At 55.4% G+C, this 27,509-nt stretch overlaps 2 protein-coding genes across 2 annotated transcripts in view; both read left to right on the forward strand.

Moving 5' to 3' along the window:
• Window positions 1-15,941: 15,941 nt before the first annotated feature.
• On the forward strand, window positions 15,942-17,621 carry LOC128898172 (zinc finger protein 252-like). Its single transcript, XM_054170262.1, has one exon. The coding sequence runs from the start codon at window positions 15,942-15,944 to the stop codon at window positions 17,514-17,516; it is 1,575 nt and encodes a 524-aa protein (XP_054026237.1). The 3' UTR covers window positions 17,517-17,621.
• A 9,422-nt stretch (window positions 17,622-27,043) lies between these two features.
• The window catches only part of LOC128898173 (olfactory receptor 14J1-like), a 56,074-nt gene continuing 55,608 nt past the window's right edge, over window positions 27,044-27,509 (forward strand). The window contains exon 1 of the mRNA XM_054170263.1: window positions 27,044-27,271. Coding sequence (XP_054026238.1) covers window positions 27,044-27,271 — 228 coding nt within the window. The remainder of the gene's footprint in view (window positions 27,272-27,509) is intronic.

Raw genomic sequence — 27,509 nt, forward strand, 5'->3', positions numbered from 1 at the left:
CCTCCCTCTTGCCCTCTTTCTCCTTCTCCTCTCCCTTCAGACTGACCTTTCGCTGCTCCAACTTGATCTCTGGGTGCTGCTTCTCCTCCCAGCTTTTGTCTGGGTCCTTCTGTGAGGCCATACTGTGGCAGGAAAGGGTCACAGAAGTGAGATTTGGAACATGGAAACACCTGAGCCAAGGATCAGAAAAACTCAGATCCTGCCTGGGTCATGACAGTACCTGACTCCCAACACCTCCCAACTCCCAGCTGGAGGAGAGAATGCAGAGGGGACCTCAAACCTTCACTTTCTGCCACAGTGTGGGCTCAGGCCTCTAATACTTGTGCTGAGACCGCAGGTTCCTCTGATCAGTGCCCTGAGGTACCCTGGGGCTTACAAGTGGTCTTGTCCCACTTTCCTCGAGCCTGGCAGCATTGGCAGGGTGGCTCCTTGCCCAGGCCCTGTCCTTTGATCTCTCCTGGCTCAGGCAATGGAGGCAGCAGCACTGACCAAAGAAGACCAAACCACCTTTAACCTTCTCCCACCACCCTCCAAATCCCAACCTCAAACACCACCTCCTGACACAAAACTGACCCTCACAAATCCAGGGAGTTTCCAAACACCAACATCTGATGTGCCTCAGAGCCCCTGAAGAGGTGACATGTGGTGGGTAGGAGGAGGTGGAGGAGACTGGGAAGTGCCCTGGGACTCTGGGATTCTGGGGGCTGGGGTCCTGCTGTTGCCCCACTCTGGGTTTCTTACCTGCTGGGCTGCTCCAAGGGGCAGGTCTGCAAACTCTGCTCTTCCCCAGCACACAGGGGCAGGGATGATGGAGAGAGAGAGGGACAACTCCTGCCACAAAGAAGCAAAGGGCTTAGAGGAGAGCACTGACCTGCAAGGGATGGCTCAGCACTGCCCACAACCAGGCAGCACAGCTCGGCCTTGCTGGGGGCAGCTCCCAAGCCCAGCAGCACAGCCACAGCACAAGGCCAGGGCTGATCAAGATGGGAGGCCTCAACAAGTGCAGACTCAGCTCCTTGCCCAGCACACAGCCCCCAGCACACAGCTGCAGGCCAGCACCACAACACAGCTGCCTCCACACAGCCTCTCCCAGCCCTTGCCTAAAGCTTCCTCCCACTGCTTGCCCAGGGCTCTGCTGCCTGCAGCTGCATTTGACAGCACATCTTGCTCTGGACCCAGATCTCCTTCCTGGCCCTGCCCCCACCACACCCACTCTGTGCTCAGCTCTGCCCTGCACACACCTCTCTGCTGCCCACTCCCCAAGAGAAGATCACAGCAGCCCTCAGGACACAAAGGGAGCTTCATGATCTGTGGAGATGCAGCAAAGAGGAAAAGAGACTTGGGCAGCTTCTTGCTAAACCTCTTCAGCCCTCACTGGGATGCTGGAGGAGTCTCTGGCTCCTGCCCTGCAGACACCTCATGCAGCAGCTGATGACAGCAAGGGCACAGAGAGGGAGTGAGACCTCAGGTGACTCCTGCCATGGGGGATGGCTGGGCTGTGTGGCTAGGAGCCCTGAGTGCCTGCTTGGGCTGTGCTGCATGTCAGGAGGGGTCAGAGGACTGTCCTGAACCAGGCAGGGTTTGGGGCTTTGAGCTTCTGGGGTCAGCTGCTGCCAGCACCATTGGAGGTAGGAGCCAGACAGAGCCTCACAGCTGCTGAGCTAAGCCCTCCCACTCCCTGCAGCCTTCATCCTCCATCTCTCCATCCAGTGCTCCAGCTTTACTTACTTGCTGCCCTCTCAGAGTCCCCAGGGCCCCAGCAAGGCCCCAGGGCTGATCTACACAGCCAGTAGGGCCCAACAGAAGCCCCAGGATGAGACATTAGGGAAGAATCCCTGTGGTGGGTGTAAGGCACTGGGATGTCTTACACCAGAGAGTAGAGACCTCCAGAAGGGACAGCAGAGTCCAGAGGTACACCAGAAGGTGTCATCAACTCCTTTGACAAGGCTCAAAGAGAGCCTCTCTGCCTCCTGAAACCTAAGGCAATCCCCTGCAGAACAAGCTGGAGGAGCTCAAGGGGACAAGCTGCAGAGGGGGCCCAGGGCAACCTCCTGAGCTTCAACAAGAGCAAGGGCAGGGTCCTGCCCCTGGCCTGGCACAATCCTCACAAGCAGCACAGGCTGGGGGAGGAGGGGATAGGAAGCAGCCCTGCACAAAAGGACTGGGGGGTGCTGCTGGACAAGAAGCTGCACAGGAACAGACAGGGGGAGCCTGCAGCCCAGAAGGCCAAGGGCAGCCTGGGCTGCACCAACAGCAGCAGGGCCAGAGATGGACAGAGGCCACCCTGGCACTTGGCTCTGCTCTGCTGAGGCTTCACCTGCAGCACTGCAGCCAGCTCTGGAGCCCTCAACACAGGAAGGACAGGGACCTGATGGAGAGGGCCCAGAGGAGCGACACAAAAATGAGCAGGGGCTTGGAGCAGCTCTGCTACCAGGACAGGCTGAGGGAGCTGGGGGTGTTCAGCCTGCAGAGGAGAAGAGAAGGCTCTGGGGAGACCTAAGAGTGACCTTCTGGTACCTGAAGGGGGCTACAAGAAGGCTGCAGAGGGACTCTTTGCAAAGCCTGCAGGGACAGCACCAGAGGCAATGGCTTCAAACCAGAGCAGAGCAGATTGAGATTGGAGGTGAGGAACAAGTTCTGCACCAGGAGGCTGCTGGAACACTGCAACAGGTTGCCCAGGGAGGGGCTTGAGGTCCCAGCCCTACAGAGGTTCAAGGTGAGGCTGGACAGGGCTCTGGGCAACCTGAGCTAGTGCAGGATGCCCCTGCTGACTGCAGAGGGGCTTGGACTGCATCACCTTTGCAGCTCCCTCCCAACCCAAACCACTCCAGGATTCTAGGAGTCTAAGGCCAGCCTCCAGGGAGAGCAGGAAGAAGATGAGGCAGAGGAGGACAAGGAAGAGGACCAGGAGGAGGAGAACCAAAATCCCTTCCCATCTCCTCCACACCTCTGCCACATTCCTGGAAAGCTCTTCCAGCTCTGCAGAGTTCATTCTGAAGAGAGCTGAGGGAGTTTCTAGGCTCAGGGATGTGTTGCACACACTGCACCAATGCTCCAGAAGCTTTCCAAGTGCCCTCCAAACCAGCAGCACAGCTCTGCTGGCACACAATGCCAGGCTGCAGGGGACCCCAAGGCTCAGCTGCTCCAACCTTGCCAGCTGACACTGGGCTTGAAAGGAGCTGGCCCAGCCCCCTGCCAAGCTGAGCCTTCCAACTCTGCCCTGCAGGGGAATCCACCACTGCCCTGGGGAGATGATTCCAAGGGCTGACTGGGAGGGAAAAGCTTTTGCCTCTGCAGGGCACTGTTCCACTTCAGCTCAACTCTTGCAGCAGCTCTGAGATCTGCCTTTGGAGCACCACAAACACTGAAGCACTGCAGTGCAAAGCAGCTCAGCTTCAACTTCCAACTGGCTGAACTCTCACATTCTAAATTCAAGGCAGGGGGCAAGATCACACCCAGCTCAGAAGCTCACACCCAGCTCCCATGCTCAGAGCAGCTTCCCAAGCTCAAAAGACAGCAACTAAGGGCAGAACCACATCCCAAGCTTAGAGCCAGTCCCCAAGCTGTAGAACCAGCTCCCAAGCTCAGGCCCAGATCAAAAGTGCAGAACCAGATCCCAAGCTCAGAAGCAGCAAATAAGCTCAGAACCATTTCCCAAGTTCAGACCCAGCTCCCATGTTCAGAAGCAGCTCCAAAGCTCAGAACAAGCTCTCAAGCTCAGACCCAGACCAAAAATGCAGAAGCAGCTCCCAAGCTCAGGCACAGCCCCATGCTCACAGCCAGATCAAAAGTGTAAAGCCAGCTCCAAAGCTCAACCATGGCTCCCAAGCCCAGACCCAGATCCCAAGCTCAGATGCAGTTCCCAAGCTGAGAAACAGCAAACAAGCTCAGAGCCAGCTCCCAAGCGCTAGAATCAGCTCCCCAAGCTCTGGAACCAGCACCCCAAGCTCAGACCCAGATCAAAAGTGCAGAACTAGTTCCAAAGTGCAGAACCAGCTCCAAAGCTCAGGCCAAGATCAAAATTGAAGAACTAGCTACCAAGCTCAGGCCCAGATCAAAAGTGCAAAACCAGATCCCAAGCTCAGATGCAGCTCCCAAGCTCAAGAATCAGCAAATATCATTTCCCAAGTTCAGACCCAGCTCCCATGTTCAGAAGCAGCTCAAAAGCTCAGAGCCAGCCACAAAGCTCAGAGCCAGATCAGAAGTGCAGAAGCAGCTCCCAAGCTCAGATGAAACCACCAGGCTCAGACACAGATCAAAAGTGCTGACCTGGATCCCAAGCTCAGATGCAGCTAACAACCTCAAGAACCAGCAAATAAGCTCAGATGCAGCTCCCAAGATAAGAACCAGCAACTCAGCTCACCCCCAGCCACAGGCTCAGAGCCAGTTTCACAACTTTGCTTATCTCAAGTTCCCTTCATTGCAGTTCTGCTAAGTGTCCAAATTGAAGCATTCAGAGAATGCTTTGGGCTGGAAGGGACCCCAAAGATCAGACAGCTCCAACCCCCTGCCATGCCCACAGACACCTTCCACCACACCAGGCTGCCCAAGCCCTCAGCCAACCTCACCCTCAGCACCTCCAGGGAGGGGGCAGCCAGCACCTCCCTGCCCAACCTGCTCCAGGCTCTCACCACCCCTACTCCAAACTATTGCCTCCCAAGCTCCACTCCAAATCTGCCCTCCTCAACCTTCAATCCAGTCCCCCTCAGCCCATCACTCCCAGCCCCTCACAAAAGTCCCTCCCCAGCTCTCCTGCAGCCCCCAGCAGCTACCACAAGGCTGCTCCAACCTCTCCCCACAGCCTTCTCCTCTCCAGCCTCAACAGACACAACTCTTACAGCCCACCCCCACAGGGGAGCTGCAACAGCCCTCCCACCAGCCCCATGGCCTCCTCTGCACCCCCTCCAACAGCTCAACCTCCTGCCCCTCCTGGGGGCACCAGAGCTGCACACAGCACTCCAGCTGGCAGCACAGAATGCTGCCAGCACAGAAACCATTGCAGCAAAAGCCTCAAGCTGTGCTCAGCTGCCAAACCAAAGGGAGCTGAACCTGGCCACAAGAGAAAGGACCAAACTGAGCCAAGAGACTGATCCAACACCCAAGGCTGCACAAAACAACCAGCAGCAAAAGCTCCTCCTGCCCTGAGCCTTTCTGTGCTCAGAAGGCCTGGAGAGAAACTGAAACTCACTCTGCAACCCCCCAGGGAATCTTTGTGACCTCAAGAGCTTGCAGAGCACAGAGGCCTCGGATGCCACCACCCCCAGCACAGCCAAACCTCCCCACAGCTGAGCCCAGCTCAATGGCTCCTGCTGCAGCACAGCAGAAACCAGAAGGAGGCTGCAGCTGCCCCTAGCAGGGGGAGGCAGCAGCACAAGGAACCCCACCGACAACCCCCCCCCCAACCCCACCCGCGGCCCCCTAATCGCACAGACCCCTCCCAGAACAGCACAGACGACGCTCACCGACCCTGCACACCTCTGCCCTACCCCACAGCCCCCCCCGACCACCCCCAACACCGCAGACCCACACAGCCGCACAGAGGTCCCCACAATCACAGCGACCCCACCCCCAAACCGCACAGGGCCCAAGCACCAAGCTTGCAGAGCTCCCCCGGATCCCACAAACACCCCACCCCCAAGACCCACCGATTCCCCCTAGATCCTCGCAAAGGCTCCTCCCCAGCACCACCGACCCCTGCCTCACAAACCCTTCCCCAACCCAAGCGACCCTCCCGACCCCTCGCAGCCCCCCAGACAACATTCCCTGATCCCCATTCCACCACCCCCAACTCAGCCCCACAGACTCCCTCACCCACCTGCACCCCGGCACAAGAGCGAAGCAGAGCAGGAGCAGGAGCAGGAGGAGGAGGAGGAGGAGGAGCAGGAGGAGGAGGAAGAGCTCAGCGCACAGGGAGCCGCCGGCCCCGGCAGGCTGCTGCCGAGCAGAGAGCGCTGGGAGGGAGACCCCGGCCCGGCCCCTCCGGCTGCTGCGGCCACGTGTGCCGGGGAGCGGAAGCAGCTCGCAGGCTGCAACGGAAGTCCCGCCCACGAGCGGGCGGCCGCAGCCAATCAGAAGCGCCCAGACCGCGGCAGCTCCTCCCCCTGGGCGCTGCCGAGGCACAGCGAGGAGCTGCCGCTGCCGGCCGCCATTGCTGCACCCACGGCCGGGCAGCCGCAGCCAATCAGAGCCGCCGAAACAGCCCAGCCACGCCCCCAAGTCTCAGCAGGGAACCGCCCCTGCCGGCCGCGGGCACCATTGGGGCTGCCTCCCGGCCAGAGGCTGCGGAGCGCTGGAGCAGTGCCTGGGCTGTGCGCGCGGACAGCGCTGTCGCGACAGAGCTGCGGGGTGGTGAGGTGTGGCGGGGCGAGAGGGGCTGCGGCGGCCGGGGAGCGCTGGGGGCGGTGGCTACGGCTCAGGGACCTCTTTGTGTCTCTGCCCTGCACAAGCGCTCTGGGCTCCTCCAAACCCCTCCTCAAGCTTCCTCCTGCGGCCCCAAGTCCTCTCTCTGCAGCCTGCAGTCAGAACTTTCTTCCTGAGCTGCCTTCAGCTCACAGCCGAAGGGGAAAAGCTCAAAGCCAACCTGAGCCCAACCCAAGCTGATTGCAACCCGAGAGAGGCTGCTGCGAGGGCTGGAGGCAGCCCCAAGATGTTCCGCAGCAGGCGGTGGGAACCTGGGGACTCAAACACGAAGGGAGGAAGGAAAACCTCAAGCCTGATCTCTGCACGCCCCTTGGGGATACTTTTGGGGTGCCAGGGCAGGAACTGAGGGTCCCAGGCAGGCATTTTGGGGTCCCAGGCTGGTTGTTACAGCCACCCTGGGTTCCAAATGTTTCCATGAGCCATCATAGAATCGGTGCTGGCGGCTCTGTGGCAGGGAGGGGAAGGAGACAAATATCTGCTCCTCAGCACTGACTAGGGCCAGCCCATGGCTGTGGTCATTGCACCATAGAATGCTGGGATGGTAGGGGCTGGAAAGGACCTCTGGAGAGGAGGTTCAATCCCCCTGCCAGAGCAGGCTTCCCTAGGGCAGGTCCCACAGGAAGGTATCCGGATGGCTCTGGAAGCTCTCTGGCAAGGGGCACTGCAGGGCCTCTCTGGGCAGCCTGCTGCAGGGCTCCAGCACCCTTCCAGCCAAGAGGTTTCTCCTCATGCTGAGGTGGAGCTTGCTGTGTCCCAGCTTGTATCCATTGCCCCTTGTCCTGCCCCAGGACACCATTACAGAGAGCCTGGCACCACCTTCTTGACAGCCACCTGGATGTTTCTCCAGGCCTGGCCCTTCTCAGCCTAAAGGGCTAAGGATCACAGAGTGCCTGTGGCTGGAGAAGACCTTTCAGGTCCAGGTCAGCCATGCCCTGACCCTGGCACTGTGCCAGAGCTGAAGAGGGCCTTTGGTCAGTAGTATTTTGCTGTGGGCTGAGGTCCATAGAGAACATTCCTCCAGCAGTGCCAGAGAGCAGCAGGGGGCTGCACAGTGCCCAGAGGGTGGGCACAGGACATGGTGAATTGTTCTGCCATCCCATAATCCTTGCAGCTGCCCTGGAAGCAGAATGCACAGCCAGCTCCTCCCCTCTGCTCCCTCCTCTCTCCCCGGGGCCGGTGGCAGCTGTTGGCTCTCTTGGTTTGTGGGGGAGGGATGGGATGGGATGGGATGGGATGGGATGGGATGGGATGGGATGGGATGGGATGGGATGGGATGGGATGGGATGGGATGGGATGGGATGGGATGGGATGGGATGGGATTAACCAGGTTGGAAGAGCCTTTGAGATCATCAGGTCCAACCTATCACCCAGCACCATCTGATGAACCAAACCATGGCACCAAGTGCCTCATCCAGGCTCCTCCTGAACACCTCCAGTGATGGTGACTCCACCACCTCCCTGGGCAGCACATTCCCAGGGCCAATCTCTCTCTCTGTGAAGAACTTTCTCCTCACCTCCAGCCTAAACCTCCCCTGGCACAGCTTGAGACTGTGTCCTCTTGTTCTGGTGTTGGCTGCCTGGGAGAAGAGACCAACCCCCACCTGGCTACAGCTTCCCTTCAGGCAGTTGTAGAGGGCAAGAAGGTCTCCCCAGAGCCTCCTCTCCTCCAGGCTAAGCAGCCCCAGCTTCCTCAGCCTCTCCTCGCAGGGCTGTGCTCCCACGCCCCTAGCCCCAGCCCCGCCCGGTGCTGAGTGCGGGCAGCAGGGCTGGGATGAAAGTTGCGCTCCGGACCCCGTCCCTCCCGGCCGCTCTCTGACACCTCACCGCCCCCCCCCCCCCCACCCCCCCGCTGTCCCGATGCACAACGTGCACAGCACAGACTGCAGACAGCCAAGAGCTGCAGGACCGAACCCCGCGGCCCCCAGCGGCGCCGGCACCCCCCTGCCCCTGGCCAAAGCCACGCAGCTGTGGCCGTGCTCCCTCCCAGCTCCTTGTGCACCTGCTCACTGGCAGGGCATGGGAAACTCAAACCCTGCACTTGGGCTGAGCACTGCTTGGCAACAGCTAAAGCATCCCTGTGTTGTCAGCTTTGTTCTCACACTGAATCTAAAACACAGCACTAGGAAGAAAATTAACACTCTCTGAGCCCAAAACCAGGACAAGTAGTAATTAAAGATTCCCTTTGCTGAACCCAGTGAGTAGTTCACACTGTCTCATACACTTCCCCAGCTTCCCAATCAGGAGTATCACAGGTGGAGAACGGAGCACACTGAGCAAACTTCCCATTGCCTCTGTGGGGGAAGCTTTGCCCAAGCCCCAGGCAAACAATACACTGAGAGACATCATGAAAGGAGGCTTGTAGCTGTCACAGGGTTTAACTCAGCACTTGGTGACACAGATCCTGGTACTGCCTCTCTGGAGACCTGGAGATCTGCTTTGGTGCTAACAAAAAACTTCCAAACCCCAGCCCAAAATGCCCCCAGGGAAAGCACAGCAGCAGCCTCAGAGCTCAAAATGATTCCCTGGGACCCTCAGTGACTTCCCTGCACCCCAACACTATCCCAGAGGAACCAAGGATGTCCCCAAAGGAGTCCCCAGTTGGAGCTGAGAGGGAAGAACAGGAGGGAACTAAAACGGTGCTGCCACCACCAGTTTTCTTTACCCCAAGCCAGGAAGGGTCCAACCCGGTGCTGCCATGGCCCTGCTGCTCAGAATCCCTCCAGAGCCCCCAGCCCTGGGTCCCTTGGGGGTTCTGGGGGGATCCTTTCCTGCCACCTGGGGCTTGGAGGCCATTTCTGGTTCCTTTGGGATACTTTTGGGGTGCCAGGGCAGGAACTGAGGGTCCCAGGCAGGCATTTTGGGGTCCCAGGCTGGGGGTTTGGCTCCCTGGGGGCCAGCTCAGGCTCCTGGGTTCTCACTTTGGTGTCCTGGGGAACATTCTGAGCTCCGGGAGGCATTTTGGGCTGTGCCTTTGCTCCTCCTGCTTGTGGCAGGGGCCAGCCTGGGCTGCCCGGGGGGGCACAGGGGGTCCGGGGAGGCTGTTTGGGGCTTCAAGGCTGGAACTGCCCCCGCAGACCCCCACCCAGCCCCACAGGAGCCCAAGCCCGGCCCCGAGATCCCCCTCAGCCCCAGGGGATCCTGATCCCAGCCACAGCTCTCCCCCGGGGCTCCCAAAGGATCCAGATCCCAACCCCCAGCCCCAAAGGATCCCAACCCCACCCCCCCCAGCCCTACCGCTGCCCCCTGCCCCAAACCCCAGCCCTGCCAGACCCCACAGATGCCCTCCCCACAGCCTCCCCACCCCCCACAGCTCCTCCTTCTGCCCCTCCAGAGGCTGCCCCCAGCCCCACCCACCCCGACCCCACCAACCCTGCCCCGGCCCCACGGAGCCCCCTGCCCCCCGCGCCCCTCCCGCCCCCCAGCTCCACACACGCCCCCGGCAGCCCCCCGCAGCCAGAGCCTTCCCTGCTCCGCTGCCGCCGCCCGCAGCGCTCCCCGGCCCCCTCAGCCCCTCCCGCCCCGCCGCAGCTCCCCAGCCGGCAGCTGCCGCTCGCCCGCCAGCACCTCCGGCACTTCTGCCGCGCTCCGGCCCCGCTGCCGCTCCCCGCGGGGCAGCAACAATGGCGGCCGCGGCCGGCAGCGGCAGCTCCTCGCTGTGCCTCGGCAGCCAGCAGGGGGAGGAGCTGCCGCGCTCCCGCCGCCTCTCATTGGCTAAGGCTGCCCGCCCGTGGGCGGGACTTCCTCTGCGGCCCCAGCCCCCGCCTCCGCCGGGCTGCAACGTGGCCGCTTCGGGGCCTCCCTTGCATCGTTCTCTGCTCGCCCAGGCTGCCAGGAGGCTGCAGGGGACGGCAGGCGGCAGCTGCCTCTGCTCCGAGCTCTTCCTCCTGCCTCTCGCTGCTGCTCCGCGCCCCTCGGGCCTGGGCTGTGGGGTAGGTGTGGGCAGCCGCGGGGCAGAGCGGGGGATGCTGGAGTGGGGATCCCTTGGGGCTCGGGGGAGCGGCTTCTGGGGTCGGCATTGGGATGCCTTGGGGCTGAGGGCTGTGTCCTGGAGCTGGGCTTGAGGAGGGATCCGTGAGGTGTGGGGCTGGTGTCCGTGGGGCTGTGGGGGGTGGTCGGTGGGGGCTGTGCAGCTGTGGGGGCGTCTGTTCGGTTGGGTGGGGGCTTGGGGGCCGAGAGGGGCGTGTGAGGGGCTGGGCAGGAGCCCGTGGGGTTGTGTGGGTTTGGGGGTAGGAGTTGTTGGTGCTGGGGGAGGCTGTGTGTGGCTGTGGTGTGGGTCGGGGTGGGGAGGCTTGGAGTGGGGAGCGCTGGGGTGCTGCGAGGGGGTGGCTGCGGGTGTGGGGAGCTGTGTGTGTCTGTGGGCAGGGTGTGGGGAGCTGTGGGGGGGGTGTCTGTGGGGGGTGTGTGGAGTAGGGCAGAGGGGTTGGGGTGGGTGGGTGGCGTGGGTGGGGCTGTGGGAGGGGTGTGTGGGGGTGTGGGTGCGTGGGTGGGGTCGGGTCGGGGTGGGTGTGTTTGGGGGCTCCTTGTGGTGCTGTGCTGCTGCCTCCCCCTGCTCGGGGCAGCTGCAGGCCCCCTTTGGCTGCTGCTGTGCTGCAGGCGGAGCCATGGGTGGGCTGCAGGGGCTGGCCCCGGCCCTGTGTCCCTGTGCTGGGGGCTGGGCTGGCAGCAGAGCTGAGCTGGCAGCGGCGCTGTGGGGGCTGCTGTGTGCCGGAGAGGTGGTGGTGAGCGTGGGGGGTGGCTTGCAGCAGAGGCTGCTGTGGGGGGGTGTGGGGGAGCCCTGGGGGGTCGGAGGCTTTGTGCCGGCAGCTGCCGGGCGGCTGCTGTGCTGAAGGGCAGCGGCTGGGCTGAGGGCCAGGCACGGGGGGGAACTGTGGGCAGGCTGTGTGCTGGGTGCCGTGGGGGTGTCAGGCGTGGGTGCTGTGCTGAGCCTGAGCTGAGGAGCGCCTGGGGCTGGGCTCAGCTGGGTTTGGCTGTGCTGGGGGTGGTGGCATCCGAGGCCTCTGTGCTCTGCAAGCTCTTGAGGCACAAAGATTCCCTGGGGGGTTGCAGAGTGATTCTCAGTTTCTCTGCAGGCCTCCTGAGCACAGAAAGGCTCAGGGCAGGAGGAGCTTTTGCTGTGTGGCTGCAGGCTGAGAGCTGTGCAGAGCTTTTGTCAGCTCTGCTGGCAGGAAGCATGGTCAGAAGCAGACTGCTCTGCTGCAGCTGCTCTGCCTCTGGGGAAATGCTTGCTGGCAGGCAGCTAAATGAGGCTGAGCTGTTGAGTGTCTGCTTGTGGCTGAGGAGCTGCATTGACTTGGACTGAAAGGTTTGGCTTGGGCTGGGGGCAGCCTGTTCTGGATGGTTTTGGTGGTGAGAAGTCCTGCAGCTTCCTTGGAGGAGCTTCAGCAGAAGACAAAACAATTCCCTTGCTGCTCTGTGCTGTGCAGTCAGCTGGGAAGGGAAGGAAATGATTGCTGCAAGTGAGCAAAGCAATTGCAGTGCTGTGCAAGTCTCAGCACTGCTGTGTCCATCAGGGCCAGTGCAGGGATTGTCCTCCTGTCCTGGGCCCTGGGGAGGCCACCCCTGGAATGCTGGGGTCAGTTTTGGGGCCCTGACTCCAAGCAGGACTTTGAGGGTCTGGAACAGGTGCAGGGAAGGGCAAGAAAGGTGAGGCAGGGTCTGGAGAGCAGGGCTGAGAGGAGCAGGTGAGGGAGCTGTGGGTGTTTAGTGTGGAGGAGAGGAGGCTGAGGGGAGACCTCCTTGGCCTCTAGAGCTGCCTGCAAGGAGGCTGCAGTGAGGTGGGGGTTGGGCTCTTGTGCCTAGTCTCAGTTGCTAGCAGAAGAGGAAGTGGCCTGAAATTGTGGCAGGGGAGGCTTAGGTTGGAGAGGAGATGGAGTTTCTATGCTGACAATGTTGGGAACCACTCTCAGATGTAGTCACCCAGACTGGTGGCTCCCAAGTCCAATTCCTTGAAGCTACCCCAAATAGCAGGGTCCTCATCTGGCCTGGGGGCAGCTGGGTGCATCTCCAGCAGTTAGATCAGTTTGCAAAGCCAGTTCCTGACTAACATTTCAGTAGCTACTTCCTTCCCATCCCTCAGCAGTGCTCACAACAAACAGGCCACAACTATCAATGCGGCTTGAGCTGCAGGGGGCCCTGGGATTGGAGTTTCCATTCTCCCACTGAAGCCTTCTTGCCTGGGGTGTGCTGGATGCAGGCAGCTGCTTCCTTGGTTTCAATGGCTGTGAAGGATGTCAGCAACACCTGATATGGTCCTGTCCCCTTGGGCTGCAGAGGGGTCTCTGAAAGAGATCTGACATGGACATAGTCTCTGGGTTCCACATCAGGGCCTGGTCTCTCTAACCCTCTCACCTGGGTTGCAGTCACCTGGTTGGTAACAATGCTCAGGCTCTCATCAATCTGCTGAGCTTCCTTGTTCAGCATTGCCTCTCTGAATGGCCCTGGTTCAGACGGGTTCATAGCTCCTACTGCATGAGGTCTTCCAAGCAGGATTTCAAATGGGCTCAACCCCTCCTTTGTCCTTTGCTTGGTTTGAATTCTCAGCAGGGCACTTGGTGATGCTTGTGGCCAAGGGAGGTTTGCTTCCTGTCCAGTTTTGACTGTGTGGGGTTTGATTAAATGGTTCGTTTTCTCCACTTGCCCACTGGAATGTGGATTATAGGGCTGTGGAGCTGCCAATCCATCCCTAAGGTTTTACTTACTTGCTTAGAATAGAATAAACCAGGTTGGTAGAGACCTTCAAGATCATCACATCCAACCCATCATCCAACACCACCTAATCAACTAAACCATGGCACCAAGCACCCCATCAAGTCTCCTGAACACCTCCAATGATGGTGACTCCACCTGGGCAGCACATTCCAATGGCTAACAACTCTCTCTGTGAAGAACTTTCTCCTCACCTCCAGTCTAAACCTCCCCTGCCACAGCTTGAGACGGTGTCCCCTTGTTCTGGTGCTGGTTGCCTGGGAGAAGAGACCAACCCCCTCCTGGCTACAGCTTCCCTTCAGGGAGCTGTAGACAGCAATAAGGTCTCCCCTGAGCCTCCTCTTCTCCAGGCTAAACAACCCCAGCTCCCTCAGCCTTTCCTCACAGGGCTCTGCTCAAGGCCTCTCCCCAGCTTCATTGCTCTTCTCTGGACACGTTCAAGAGTCCCAATGTCCTAGTGCAGCCTTTGCCACATTCCACCCCCTTGACTTTGGGCAAAGAAAGACCTTGGGCATAAATTCCCCCTGTTCAGGTTTATCCCATGTGGGTTAGGCTGTCTCACACAAGAACAGTGAGTTACATGTACCACATGCACTGTATGAACATCACACAAGCATGTAATTCATACTACCATACTCTAACCAGAGTGTACTGCAAAAGCTGTGTGCAGCAGTGTTCACTCTGAGCCCAGGATTGGTACCTGTAATTTCCACCCCCTGACGAGTGATGGGTCTGTCTGCAGTGTGACACTGAAGCAATTAAAGTGTCCATGGAGCTTTGTCATTTCCTGTCCCCTTGCTGGAGACAGGATCTGTGGCTGTGACATGATTCCCTCAATAGGGAGGTGAGGGAGGAGTCACTCCCTTGCTGAGTGGAGCTGGTTAAGCTGGAGCTGAAGCTGGAGAAGCTGAAGCAGTGAGGGGAGCAGGAATTGAAGCAGCTGTGGAGGCTGGACCTGGGCTGCTGTCTCAGCTCTGGCTTCTGTTGAGACTGCCTTTGTGAAGTTGCTTTTCCTGTTTCCAGCTGCCAACACATTCAATCTATTCCTATCCCTGCTTAGTTTATAAGCAGAGGGACCTGGAGGTACATGTTATTCCTTACTCTTATCCTGCAGCTGGGAGCTTCTAATCAAACACCAGTGATTCCCAGGCAGCCCCAGGCAGCTGGGTACTTCTAATCAAACTTCAGTTAACCCTTTCCTGCTGCCACCCCTCAGTTCAAGAAGGACCTCAGGGAACTGCTTGAGAGAGTCCAGCACAGGGCCACAAAAATGATTAAGGGAGTGGAAGATCTTCCTTACAAGGAGAGACTGAGGGAGCTGGGGCTCTTTAGCTTGGACAGGAGGAGACCAAGGGGTGAGCTCATTGATGTTTATGTAAAGGGTGAGTGTCCAGAGGCTGGAGCCAGGCTCTGCTGGGTGATGCCCAAGGACAGGACAAGGGGCAGTGGGTGGCAGTTGAGGCAGAGGAAGTTCCATGGAAACAGGAGGAAAAAAAAATTCACTGTGAGGATGACAGAACCCTGGAACAGGCTGCCCAGGGGGGCTGTGGAGTCTGCCTCTCTGGAGATATTGGAGACCTGCCTGGATGTGTTCCTGTGTGATCTGCTATAGGTGATCCTGCTCTGCAGGTGGTTTGAACTGGACAATCTTTTGAGGTCCCTTCCAGCCCCTAACATTCTGTGACTGCATATGAAGCAGTAACAAAGTCAGGCAGTCATTTCTTCACTCCTAACTTTGCATATGAAGGTAGAAATTTACCATTGCCTTATTTCCATGTTCCTGCTACCTTTTGGGAACACCCAGTGCTTACCCAGGTGTCATACCACCTCCCACTCCCCACCCCGGCTGTGAACTCTGGAACCTTTGTTAACCTTTTTCCTTTTGACAAACCCTTGGGTGTGTCCTTTTATGCTTCCTCCTCTTATCCCTGAAAGTTTCATCTTGTAAAGCATCTTTAAATCTTCCAGCAGGATGAAACTGCAGCCAAGGCCCGGGAGAAGCTGCCTGCCTCTCTTATGGGCCTGCCCTGCAGATGTCTACTGGAGGTTGTCTGCTTGACAAGGAGCTGCATCTCCACTGAAGACATCCATCCCAACTTCAGGAGCACTGCCTGTCTGCTGTGCCTGTGCTGCTGGTCTTTGGCGCTGCCTGCAGCAAGGCCTGGCTCTCCTGTAGGACTGTGGGGAGTTCTAAGCCACCCCTTGTAGATCAGTCCTTTAGTCTGAGCCCTTTGCTTCTGTCTGTCATTCTTTCTCCATCACCCCTGCCCCTTTGGGATGGGCAAGGGAAGAGTTTGCAGGTCTGCCCAGTTGAACAGAACTCCTCTGCTCTCATCAGTATACATTTGGGTCAGGGTCCAGGCCAGGAACTGACCTGCCAATGCTGCTGGGCTCAGGAACAAGGTAGATGCCCCCCACTAAATAAGTACCAGGGGTTTCAGCATAGGAATTGGGAGTCTGACCCCCCCACACCCAGGCAAGTGTTGGGTGTCAAAGGCTATTTGTCCACACACAGTCCATCCGTCTGTCTCTCATTACTTGGTCCCTGGGACCTTGCCTGAGGGCACAGGAGTGCCCCTTCCCCCTCCACCATGGCCACCCAGAAGGACCTAGACAAGAGCCTGAAGGAGAAGAATCACCTGGCAAAGTTGGAGGATCTTAAGTGTAGCTCCAAGGAAGAAAAGGAGGAAGACAAAACTGGTGAGGACAAAGAGAAGGAGGAAGACGACAATGAGGAGGAAGAAGATGAGGAGGAGGAGGAAGAGGAGGATGAGGAGGAGGAAGAGGAAGAGGAGAAGGACGATGAGGATGATGACATGAAGGAGTATGATGAGGAAGATCAGGGGAAGGATAAGGACAAAGCCACATCAGCCCCCTGTGTGCCATCAAAGCAGCCAAATTGGTGCCCTGAATGTGGACACAGCTCCCCACCAATCTCGGAGCCGATGAAGCACTGCTGCCCCCACCATGGTGCCCAGCCCTTTGTCTGTGGTGACTGTGGCAAGAACTTCAGGCTCAGCTCCAACCTCACCCAGCACCACTGTGTCCAGCCCGGGAAGCAGCCCTACATCTGTGCTGGCTGCGGGAAGAGCTTCCCTCGCAGCCTTGCACTCATCGCCCACTGGCACGGCCACGCTGGGAAGAAGCCCTTTGCCTGCACTGACTGTAGCAAGAGCTTCTACTGTGGCTCTGACTTCCTCCAGCACCGCCGTGTCCACACCAACGAGAGCCCACACATCTGTTGTGACTGTGGCAAGAGCTTCCAGGAGAACTCGATGCTCATCGCTCACTGGCACGTCCAAACCGGCCAGAAAGCCTTCAGCTGCAGCGACTGCGGCAAGAGCTTCAAGATGAGCTGCCAGCTCTTCCGGCACCGCCGCGTCCACACCGGCGAGAATCCCTACTGCTGTGCTGGCTGTGGCAAGAGCTTCCGCTGGAGCAAGACCCTCATTACCCACTGGAATGCCCATAGTGGCAAGAAGCCCTTCGCCTGTACTGACTGTGATAAGACCTTCGCCCATGTCTCCCAAGTCTCACAGCACCTCTGTGGCCACACCAGCAAGAGGCCGTGCAATTCTGGCACCTCCAATGAGCATTTGAGCCGCAGGTCGGACCACAACCTCAGCAACGACCTCTCCAAGGGCCACAAGCTGCAGAGTAGAGAGAAGACAGCAGCCACCGAAGTCATCTCCAACCCCTGCAGCAAGTGTCAGCAGAGCTTCGCCAGGCGCTCAGACCTGGTGAGGCACATGCGGATCCACACTGGGGAGAAGCCATATGTCTGTGCCGTCTGTGACAAGAGCTTCAGCCAGGCCTGCAACCTCACCCGACACCGCCGCATGCACACAGGGGAGAGACCGTACTGCTGTGCTGAGTGCGGCCAGAGCTTCAGCTCCAGCCATACCCTCATGCAGCACCACCACACTCACAGTGGCAGGAAGCCCTACCGCTGTGCTGACTGTGGCAAGAGCTTCTCTGCGAGCTCCACCCTCCTCCAGCACCACCTCATCCACACTGGGGAGAAGCCCTACCGCTGCACTGCCTGTGGCAAGAGCTTCAGACATGGTGCCACTCTCAGAAGTCACCTCGATGTCCACACTGGCAAGAAGCCTTTCACCTGTACCGACTGTGGCAAGAGCTTCAGCCAGCACTCCCTGCTGCTCTGTCATCGCCGCATCCACACCGGCCAGAAGCCCTACGTCTGCAGTGACTGCAGCGAGCGTTTCACCCACAGGTCCGCCCTCAGGCGGCACCGCCTTGTGCACACAGGTGAGAAGCCCTTCCCCTGCACCGCCTGCAGCAAGAGCTTCCGCTGCAGATCTAACCTCAGCCGGCACATGCGCATCCATGCCAGTGACCAGCCTGTGCCGGGGGACTCAGAAAAGCACTGACCCCAGCACTGCCAGGGTAAACATCACCCCCATGGGGGACCTTTTCCAGCAGATTGAACCAAGATCACCTCATTTGCACACTGTTTTCCCAGACTCTGGGGGCTCCAGCAGGAACACACCGCCCCACTCTCCTCTAAACACCAATTAGTGATGATGAGAATAATTAACAGTGATGAGTCAGCACAGCCATCACTGCCACTGAAGCTGGACTGAGCTTTGCTGGGATTTGTCTGCTTTCTCCCCAGTACTTTGGGTTTCCCTGGGCTAAATGCTCCTTTCCTTTGTCCCTTGCCCAGCTGTAGTGTTGAACCCCTCAAATTAACAGAATCTTGTCTTATTTTGGGTTTCTTTTAGCCATTCCTGTCCAAAATGCCTAATTCCTGGAAACATTTTTTTTCCTAGGCCTGAGGCTGGAGCTGTGTGCCCAGTGAGGCCTTTGGTGAGATTTTCATCAGTCTTGATAGTGTCTTGGGAGGGTCTCAGGGGCATATCTGTCTTCATGTTTGAGCCCCATCCTGGCCATTTGGTGCTTTTGAGGCACATGTCAGCAGAGGCTCCTCAGCTTCCTGAAGATGGGGGTGTCTGTAGCAGGTAGGACATGGGGATGTCCTGCCCTGCAACCACTGCCAGCTCAGCCACGTGTCTCCCAGGGAGTGAAGCATTGTGATGGGGCTGTTGCTTCAGAAGGGAACAAATGTCTCACTGAAATCCTGCAACCACCCCAAAAAGGGAGTGGAGTGGCCCCCAGCCCCAGCATTTGCCCTGCAGTTCCCCTGATATGAACCCTGGCCTAAGAGTTATTAAAAAGTAAATAGACTGAGCAGCAGATGTTTGTAGTTTTATATATTTATATTGTGCAACCCTCACACTCTTACCCATTTATATTGTGCAACCCTCACACTCTTACCCATTTCTGCTTTTCCATGTGGGTAGAGATGAAGCCACAATCCATAGTCCAAGAGGGATCCAGAGACATCAGGGCCTGGAGACAGCTGGGGAGGGAGTCTGGGGCACAGGTTCTTTGCTCCTCTCCCTTTCCATCTGCAGGCAGTAACACTGGCAGAAAGAGACAGACCCATGCTGTGAATCCATGGCTCTGTGGCTGGTGTCACTGCCACAGCTCTAGGATCTAACAATGGGAAGGGCAGTACAGCACCAGGCTTGCTGGGGTCGGATGGGATTCATCTTTCTCCAAGGGAGCAGAGGGTCTTTGCTCAGGAGCTTTCAGGGCTCAGTGGCAGGCCTTTAAACTGGACTTGAAAGAAGAGGGGGACAAAATCAGGCTTGCTGGTGACAAGCTGTGGAGTGACAAGCCACGGTTAGAGGGAGAGAGGGCTGGTGAGTGCCCTTAGGCTCTTGTTCTGAGCTGTGCTGGGGACACTGCAGCACATTGCAGTCCTGTGGAGATGAGTCAGGGGCTCCTGGGGATTTGAGTAGGGAAACATTGGTTGAATCACTGCAGGCCATTGTATTGGAAGACCTGTGAAGGTCCCTTCCTACCCAAATCAGCCTTTGATTCTATGATTTTATGCCATGGAGATGTCCCAGACATACTGGGACCAGTGCTGTTCAATATCTTCCTCAATGACACAGCCAGTGAGGTTGAGGCACACTCAGCAAGTTTGCAGATGATAGAAAGCTGAGTGGTGTGGTTGATAAGAAGGAAGGACAGGATGGGTGTCATCCAGAGAGTCTGGACAGCCTGGAGAAGTAGGCTCAAGAGAACCTCAAGCAAAGTGCAAGGTCTTTCACCTGGGTCATGGCAACCCACAATATTAATGCAAGCTGGGGGTGATGAAACTGAGAGCAGCCTACAGAAAGGGACTTGGGGACACTTGTAGGAGAAGGGTTGATTTCAGATAGCTTTGGAAGGTTATGCTTGGTCTCTGAGTTGGAAAAGAATGTAAATACCTTGTAACTGAAGGAGAGAAATTGGGCAGAATTTGGTTGGATGTGTTAAAACATTGTTTTGGTTTTTTAGCCTATTGTATGCCTTAATGACAGGCATGCCAGTAGAGAATAGCCAATTGAGATGTGACACATGTGCCTGCTGAGAGACTAGAGAACTTTGCTGTATAACGTAATAAATGTCTTCCCCTGCTTACACCTTGTCCTGGGAGCTGTGCTCAGGGTAGTGGGACAGCTAGACTACAACAAGTGGTTCTTCACCATGAGAGTGGTGAAGCCCTGGAATGGATTGCCCAGGGAGGTGGTTGAGGCCCCATCCCTGGAGGTGTTTAAGCCCAGGCTGGATGAGGCTCTGGCCAGCCTGATCTAGTGTGAGGTGTCCCTGCCCATGGCAGGGGGGTTGGAACTAGATGATCCTTGTGGTCCCTTCCAACCCTGACTGATTCTATGATTCTATGAAATGGTGACCCCAGACATGCTCCTTGAGCAACTACAGATTACAACTCCCACTGGCACCAGCAACAAATAACTTTGCTTCATGGGGACTGCAGAGATGGTTGTGCTCAGCGGCATCACAGATGGTAGACTTTAAGCTGTTCATCTCTGTGAGATGCTGATCATGCCAGAGGGAAGCCTGGCACTGGCGATGCTCCCCAGCTGAGTTTAGGAAGAGGCAAAAAGCACAAAGGTCTGGATGTTAAAAATAAAGAAAAAGAAGAAAAAGGAAAAAAATAAATAGAGAAAGAAAAATGAGAGCCATATGGTGGTTTGAGCCTCAACTGAGATTTAAGAGCTCAGATGGGGGGGGGCAAGGCTGAGGATTCCTCCCTCGCTTTCCCCCTTCTCTCTCCTGATGGAGAGAAAAAGAAAGGGAAGCAGCAAATCTACTGAGAAATAATTTGGAGTTGGTTTGGAAGCAGAGAGGTAAAAAGTTTCTTTAAACAATATACATACATATATATATATATAAAAAACAATAACAGGGAGGGTTCACAAGGGTCAGGAACAAGGATGGATGGGGAAAAAAATGTACACAAAATCAGTCCTTTGAAGTCCTTTGAAGAGGCCTGGATGTAGCAGGGAGGAAAAGGACCAGGCCTGACCACATGGCCTAAGTTCTCCTTTAAGAGATCAGGCAGGTAACAAAGAAGTAAGTTCAAAACTGTAGGATGAAACTTTCTGAAAGGAGTAACTGTTCTGTGTTCTGACCTTGTAAGAGAAGTGGAAAGGAATGTCTGCTTGCTACTGAAATGCAGCTGGAAGTTTTGTTCTCTTTAACCATATATTATGGCAGTTCTGTTAGAAGGAGCTAATTAGCTCAACCTGAGCATTGTGTCTTGTATGGCTTACATCAGCCTGTTGGACACGCTGCCTTACACAGCTTCTGCTTGTGCTATACAGTTAGTTTTAACTTGCTTGCTTCTGTGTGTGTAAAGAATGTTAGAAAGGTCAATCAAAAGTGTTGTTCTATGGAAAAACAGAAAGGGGGAGATGTGGGAGGAGGTTGTTTTCAGATAGCTTTGGAAGGCTATAGGGAAGATTTGCCTTTGCTGGAATTAGAGAAAGCTGTGTTTTGTCTTTGACTCTGGGAGTAATGTAAACACCTTGTAACCGAAGGAGAGAAGCTGGGCAGAATTTGGTTGGATGTGTTAAAATATTGTTTTGTTATTTTGACCTATTGTCTGCCTTAATGACAGGCATGCCAGTACAGAATCACCAGTTTGTGAGATGTGACACACGTGCCTGCTGGTAGACTAGAGAACTTTACTGCACTTTGGCCACAGCAACCCAATGCAGAGCTACAGGCTGGGGTCAGAGTGACTGGAGAGCTGCCAAACAGAGAGGGACCTGGGAGTGCTGATTGACAGCTGCCTAAAAATGAGCCAGCAGTGTGCCCAGGTGGCCAAGAGGGCCAATGGCATCCTGGCCTGCATTAGGAATAGTGTGGCCATCAGGAGCAGGGAAGTCATTGTGCCCCTGTACTCAGCACTGGTTAGGCCACACCTTGAGTACTATGTCCAGTTGTGGGCCCCTCAGTTTAGGAAGGACATTGAGACTCTTGAACATGTGCAGAGAAGGGCAAAGAGGCTGGGGAGAGGCCTTGAGCACAAGCCCTATGAGGAGAGGCTGAGGGAGCTGGGATTGTTTAGCCTGGAGAAGAGGAGGCTCAGGGGAGACCTCATTGCTGTCTACAACTGCGTGAAAGGTGGTTGTAGCCAGGAAGGGGTTGGTCTCTTCTCTCAAGCAACCAGCACCGGAACAAGAGGACACAGTCTCAAGCTGTGCCAGGGGAAGTTTAGGCTGGAAGTGAAGAGAAAGTTCTTCAAGGAGAGAGTCATTTGTCACTGGAATGTGCTGCCCAGGGAGGTGGTGGAGTCACCATCCCTGGAGGTGTTCAAGAGGGGATTGGACGTGGCACTTGGTGCCATGGTCTAGTTGTGAGGTCTACCGAGACAGGTTGGACTTGATGATCTTTGAGGTCTCTTCCAACCTTCGTGATTCTGTGATACTCAAAATAGGTGAGCTTTGGATGTCTCATATGTTGTATGTGTGGTCAGAAATGTAAGCTGTTGTAGTTAAGTCAATCTGTAGTTATGTTAAGTGATTGTAGATCATGTAGATCACAATCCAATATTACATCAGATTTCTTTGGATGATCCTTCTTGTGGGATATATGAAGAAATATGGGATCAGTTAACTTCTTGGTTATAGAATAGAAGTTGGTTTAAACATTTGCTTGTAATACTATTTGGAACAATTGCAACACTGCTCTGTGTCATTCTTTGTAATTGCTGTTTTAAAATTATAAGACCTGTAGGTACAATTGTTTATGCCAATAAGTTGCAAGCAGATGGTTGTGATCTGAAGGTGATCAAAATAGAGGAACTTAATTATGATCCAATTAAGGAGGTTCTGAAATATCTGGAAATTTCAACACAGATCAATGGTGACCAAAAGAAAATGGGGGATTGTGATGAATATCCTGGTGAGTCTGTGATTGGTGTTAAATGCAGAGAATTCAGAGTGCACTGGGACTGGGGGTCAGAAGCTTGCAGCAGTCTGTTTTGAGGACAAAGGGGGAGCTGCATATTTTACAGACTTAACCAGAGACAGTGTGTTTGGCTAATTGGAGACACCAAGGCTGAGGAGAAGAGCTGAGAATTTGTTTTCTTTAGATAAGAAGCCTGGATGACTGAGCATGTGTGCAAGGGGATGCTTTGACCCCTACCACACAGAATGTAGGGAGAAGGGATTTGATCACCTATTCTGAAGACTCATTATCATCTGCCTGCCTTCTATTTAGCATAACCTTGTTTATGTAGATGATGTAACTATATAAGATGAAGAAAGCTATTGTAAAGCTGCTGTGGGGTGAAGTTTTGTACCCCCGCATGCCCAACCGGTTGCTTTGCTTCTATTGCTTTTATTGCCTTTTATTACCTTTTTAAGATCTTTTAGTGCCAATAAAACTGTTACCAAAAACTTTTACCAGGAGTCATCTATAACAGAAACCATTGGAAGTGGGAGGTACTGTATGGAGTCCTACACAACAAGTTGTTGAGACCACTGAAGGGGAAGGTGAATTGAGTCAATATGCAGCAGTGAAAGCATCCAACTGGCTCTAGAGATTGCTGAGAGAGAAAACTGTCCAGGACTTTATCTTTACACAGTCTTGGGTGGTAGCCGTGGAAGAAGATCAGTTGACAAGGCAGGGGGAAGTCCATCTGGGCTGCTTCATTGTGGCAGGACCTTGCTGCTCGGGTAGGAAACATGGCTCTGAAGGTAAGCCATGGGGATGCTCACGTGCCTAGGAGCTGTGCTCCTGAAGAATACCAAAACAATGAGCAGGTAGAGAAGGCTGCCAGAATTGATGTAGCCCAAGTGGATCTGCACTGGGAGTGTAAAGGTGAACTGTTTGTAGCTCAATGGGCACATGAAACATCAGGACATCTAGGCAGAGATGCTAGGGGTGAAGCTGACCATGGAAGGCATCACACAGGTCACACATGACTATGGTGAGGTCTGGCAGACTGACTCTATTGGACCAGTGCCATGAACACACCCGGGCAAGTGCCACATCCTCACCATGGTAGAGGCAAGAGCCCAAAACCTCCACACAGTGCAGCGTGGAAGGTTCAGAGTGGAGATGAGGCCAAAGAAATATCCCTCAGGGTGGAGCTGCTGTGGATGAGATCATGCACAGGTCTCAGGAAATGACAGGGAGAGCTGCAGCCCTCCCAGTGCAAATCAGAGAACAGGACTCCTTCCCAGTACAGATTGTGCCCACTCTCAATAAAGGCTACACCACCTGAAGCTCTCCAACCACTCATCTGGGACTTCTCCTAATACAACCTGTATCCCCATACCTACTCCCTGACAGATTGGGACCCATCCCAGTACAAACTGGTTCCCTGTTGGTTCAGAACTGGAGGCTCTGGTGTGTCCCAGCCCCAGGCAGAAAGGCACCACAGGGTCTGGGAGAAACCATTCCCAATGCACTGGAATGAAGCAAAGCCTGAAACACAATGAAGAAGGCCAACTGTAGCTGGGCTGTGGCAGGAGGAGTGTGGCTACCCAGACAGAGTAGTTGTCCTCCCCGAGACTCAGCACTGCTGTGGCCACATCTGGATTCCTGGTGCCTGGGTGTATGGCTCTGCAGTCTGAAGGAGAAGCAAGGAACAGGAGAGACTGCAGAGGAGATCAGCCAGGATGGGGGATGAGATGTCTGTGGAGAGGCTGAGGGACATGGGCTGCTTCAGCCTACTGAATGGAGGCTCAGGGCACTGCCAGAGCAGTGTGCACATGGCTGAAGGGTAGTTTCAGAGAGGATGGAGCTCTTCTGGGGAGTGGAAAGAGACTAAAATCTCCACACAGTGCAGCTTGGAATATCCAGAGTGGAGAGGAGGCCAAAGAAATGTCCCTCCAAGGGGAGAGCTGCTACGCATGAGGCCAACCAGAGGTGTCAGGAAATGTCAGGGAGAGCTGAGACAGCTCAAGGAAGGGATAGAAATGGCAGGGGGAGAGCTGGCTGGGGAAGCAAGATTGGTGTCTGCAGCCTGAAAGGAAAGAGCTGCAGGCATGGGATAGTGTAGGAAAGGCTGCAGTAGGGATGGCCAAGGGCTCTGACAAGGCTGAGAGGCCCAACAGGACCAAGGTCTTTGTCCCCTTGGCTCTGGCAGTTGCCTCTGCCACCAAGGCCTGGGAGGAGAAACTTGGCTTTGAGGTTCTTCTATTGCAAGGGCAGTGGTCAGGGCTTGGCCTTTCTGCTTCCTAGACCAAAGGCAAGTTTTTCTGCCCTGTACTTTGCCTTTGTCTCCCTGCAATCCTGGCCTCTAACAAGCTGCTCTAATGAGTCCCTGGGGAGCCTTTGTCAGTAACAAGCCTCAGTGAGGCCAATCAGTTCTTCAAGGTACTTTGGAGTTTGCTTCCTGTGGTAGGTTGAGAGAGGGCTTAGCTCTCCCTCCTCCACAGAGTAAGAAACCACAGCTAACTCAGTCAAAGAGCAAAAGCTATATATTTACAAGCATATATGGAAGGCAGGTTATATATGACACAATATATACAGGTATTTACAATATATGCACAGAAATACACAGCAAAGACAAATAACATGACAAAAATCCCTCTCCGAGGGAGGGATCCCCTCCTTGGAACCCCTCTCTCTCTCCCACTACCTCCCTTTTTCCCCAAAAAGTGGTTAGAGAGAGAGAAAGGTAAGTTACTAAGGAAAAGAGTTGTTAGCAAGCTTCAAAAGCCCATGCAGGATTAGTGTTTGCTTATCTGAAGGCCAACTCCAGCAGTTCGCAGAAGAAGCAGGCAGGGAGAACAGGCTGAAACCACACTCCCCCAACTCCCAAACGAAACTGAACTGAGGAAAAAAAAATTTCCAACTGCTTTACAATCTAAAGCTGCATTTTTGTTTATCAACCAATGAAATTTGTTTAGAATATCAGAATGTTTTGGTTCTAGTACCGAAAACATTAGCCAGTGTGTTCCAGCAGTGTTTGTTCTTAAAGGCACAGCCTCAAATGACCACACTTCTGCCTTGGACTTCTTGAGAGGCTTCTTGGCAGTACCTTGGCAGAGTCTCCTGGCAGTACCTGAGGATCCTGTAATCAAATACTCCATGGGGCTCATTAAATACTGCTGAACCTCTAATTATTGCCAAGGTTTCTGCAGCTAATTGGAGAGGTTATTATTACAGAAAGCATCAGATAGAAATGATTTCACAGGGTGAATCAGAGCCCTGAGCCACAGGTGAGGGACAGAATCTGCCTTGCCAGGCGCTGGGGGTCGGGGCTTGGCCCTTTGGATCAATGAAACCCCTCCAGGTTTCCTCAGCAGCAGAGACACCTTTAGCTGCTTGTCCTGACCTGTCAGCACTGCCTCAGTTCTCTGCTCTCACCACAGCCTGGAGATGCTTCAGTGCCTCCAGTGATGCTTCCCTTGAACCCTCTGTGTCTTCCTGCTCTAACCAGACCCTGGAGACCCTTTCCCAGTATGCTTCACTGGGACCCATTACAGTAGAAGAAACTTCAGAGTTTGAATCTGATGTTGAACCAATTAACACTACAAGAAACTTCAGAGTTTGACTCTAACTTTGACTTCTGCAGAGGTTTCATCAGCTTCCTCTCAGTCCCTGTGCTTTACCTGGCAGCAAAGCCACCAGAGGGCTCCTTTAAATGCCCTGGGCTTATCATCTGCTGATGAGCTGGGCCAGGCTCCTGGGCTGCATGGAGCTCTAGCCAGGAGCAGCTCCTCTGCACAGCACAGCAGGGCTGAGGGCACTGCCAGGGCATCTCAGGGAGATGAAGAAGGCTGAAAGAGCTTCAAGGTGGCCAGGACTGGGAGGATGCTGAGAGCTCACTGGAGGAGAAGTCACTGCAGTTGCTGACAGGGTGAGTCTGAGGTGTTCTTGAGATTTTCCTGTCAGGGACAGCTCCAGGCAGGAGAGAGATAGGCTGCCCTGGGGCAGGCTGTGTTCAGGCTGCTCTCTCAATACTTCTCTGCAGATGTCTGGGTGCTGTCTGCTGGGCAATGACGCTTTAGAACATCTCATCCCCAGCATACCTGACTGCTCTGCCCCTCCTTCTGGGCTTGGAGCTGCCCCCATCAAGGCCCAGATCTGCCATAGGGTAGTGGGGAGTTCTGAGCCTTTCCTTGGGGGTCAGTACTCTGCTCCCAGAGTCCTTTTAGTCTCTTCAGGAGAGGCTGTGTCCTGCTCTGTCTCTCACAGCTGCACTTCTGGGCTGGGACAGAGAAGAGTTCACAGAACTGTCCTTTGAAGCAGTGCTGCCCTGCTCTCCTCAGAGCACAGAGAGCTGGGGGGGTTCTAAAGGCTAATTTGGGCAGAACATCTGCAAGGCAGCACAGGGGAAAGGGCAGGGCAGAGGGAACAGCCTGATGGGCACAGTAGCTGCACTGTAGCAGAGCCAAGATGAGCCCTTGGCAGCACATGGCCTGAGCTCCTGATCCTCACAGCAGCCTCAGCCAGAACAAAGCAGACAGCAAATCCATTTCAGCTGGGGAATTGCTGTGACCCCTGGAGTGCTGCTTCTTAGAGAGTCTGTCATCAAATTTTGCTTTCTTTTTTCCTTAGACATTCCCAGAGGCAGCAGATGTCCAACAACATCTCCATCACCCACTTCCTCCTCCTGCCATTCTCAGGCACAAGGCAGCTGCAGCTGCTGCACTTCTGGCTCTTCCTGGCCATCTACCTGGCTGCCCTGCTGGGCAATGGCCTCATCATCACCACCATAGCCTGGGACCACCACCTCCACACCCCCATGTACTTCTTCCTCCTCAACCTCTCCTTCCTTGACCTGGGTGCCATCTCCACCACTGTGCCCAAGTCCATGGACAATTCCCTGAGGGACAGCAAGGACATCTCCTATGCAGGATGTGTTGCTCAGGTCTTCTTTTTAGTATTCCTAATGTCAGCAGAGTATTTTCTCCTCACCATGTCCTACGATCGCTATGTTGCCATCTGCAGACCCCTGCACTATGAGACCCTCCTGGGCACCAGAGTTTGTCTCCACCTGGCAGAAGCTGCCTGGGGCTGTGGCTTTTTCACTGCTCTGCTGC

The sequence above is a fragment of the Dryobates pubescens genome, chromosome 19 (genome assembly GCF_014839835.1).
Source record: "Dryobates pubescens isolate bDryPub1 chromosome 19, bDryPub1.pri, whole genome shotgun sequence".
Lineage (NCBI taxonomy): Eukaryota > Metazoa > Chordata > Aves > Piciformes > Picidae > Dryobates > Dryobates pubescens.

Bases quoted from the DNA above. Each gene is read 5' to 3' on its own strand.
- LOC128898172 (XM_054170262.1), top strand. From the start codon at position 15,942: ATGAAGGAGTATGATGAGGAAGATCAGGGGAAGGATAAGGACAAAGCC.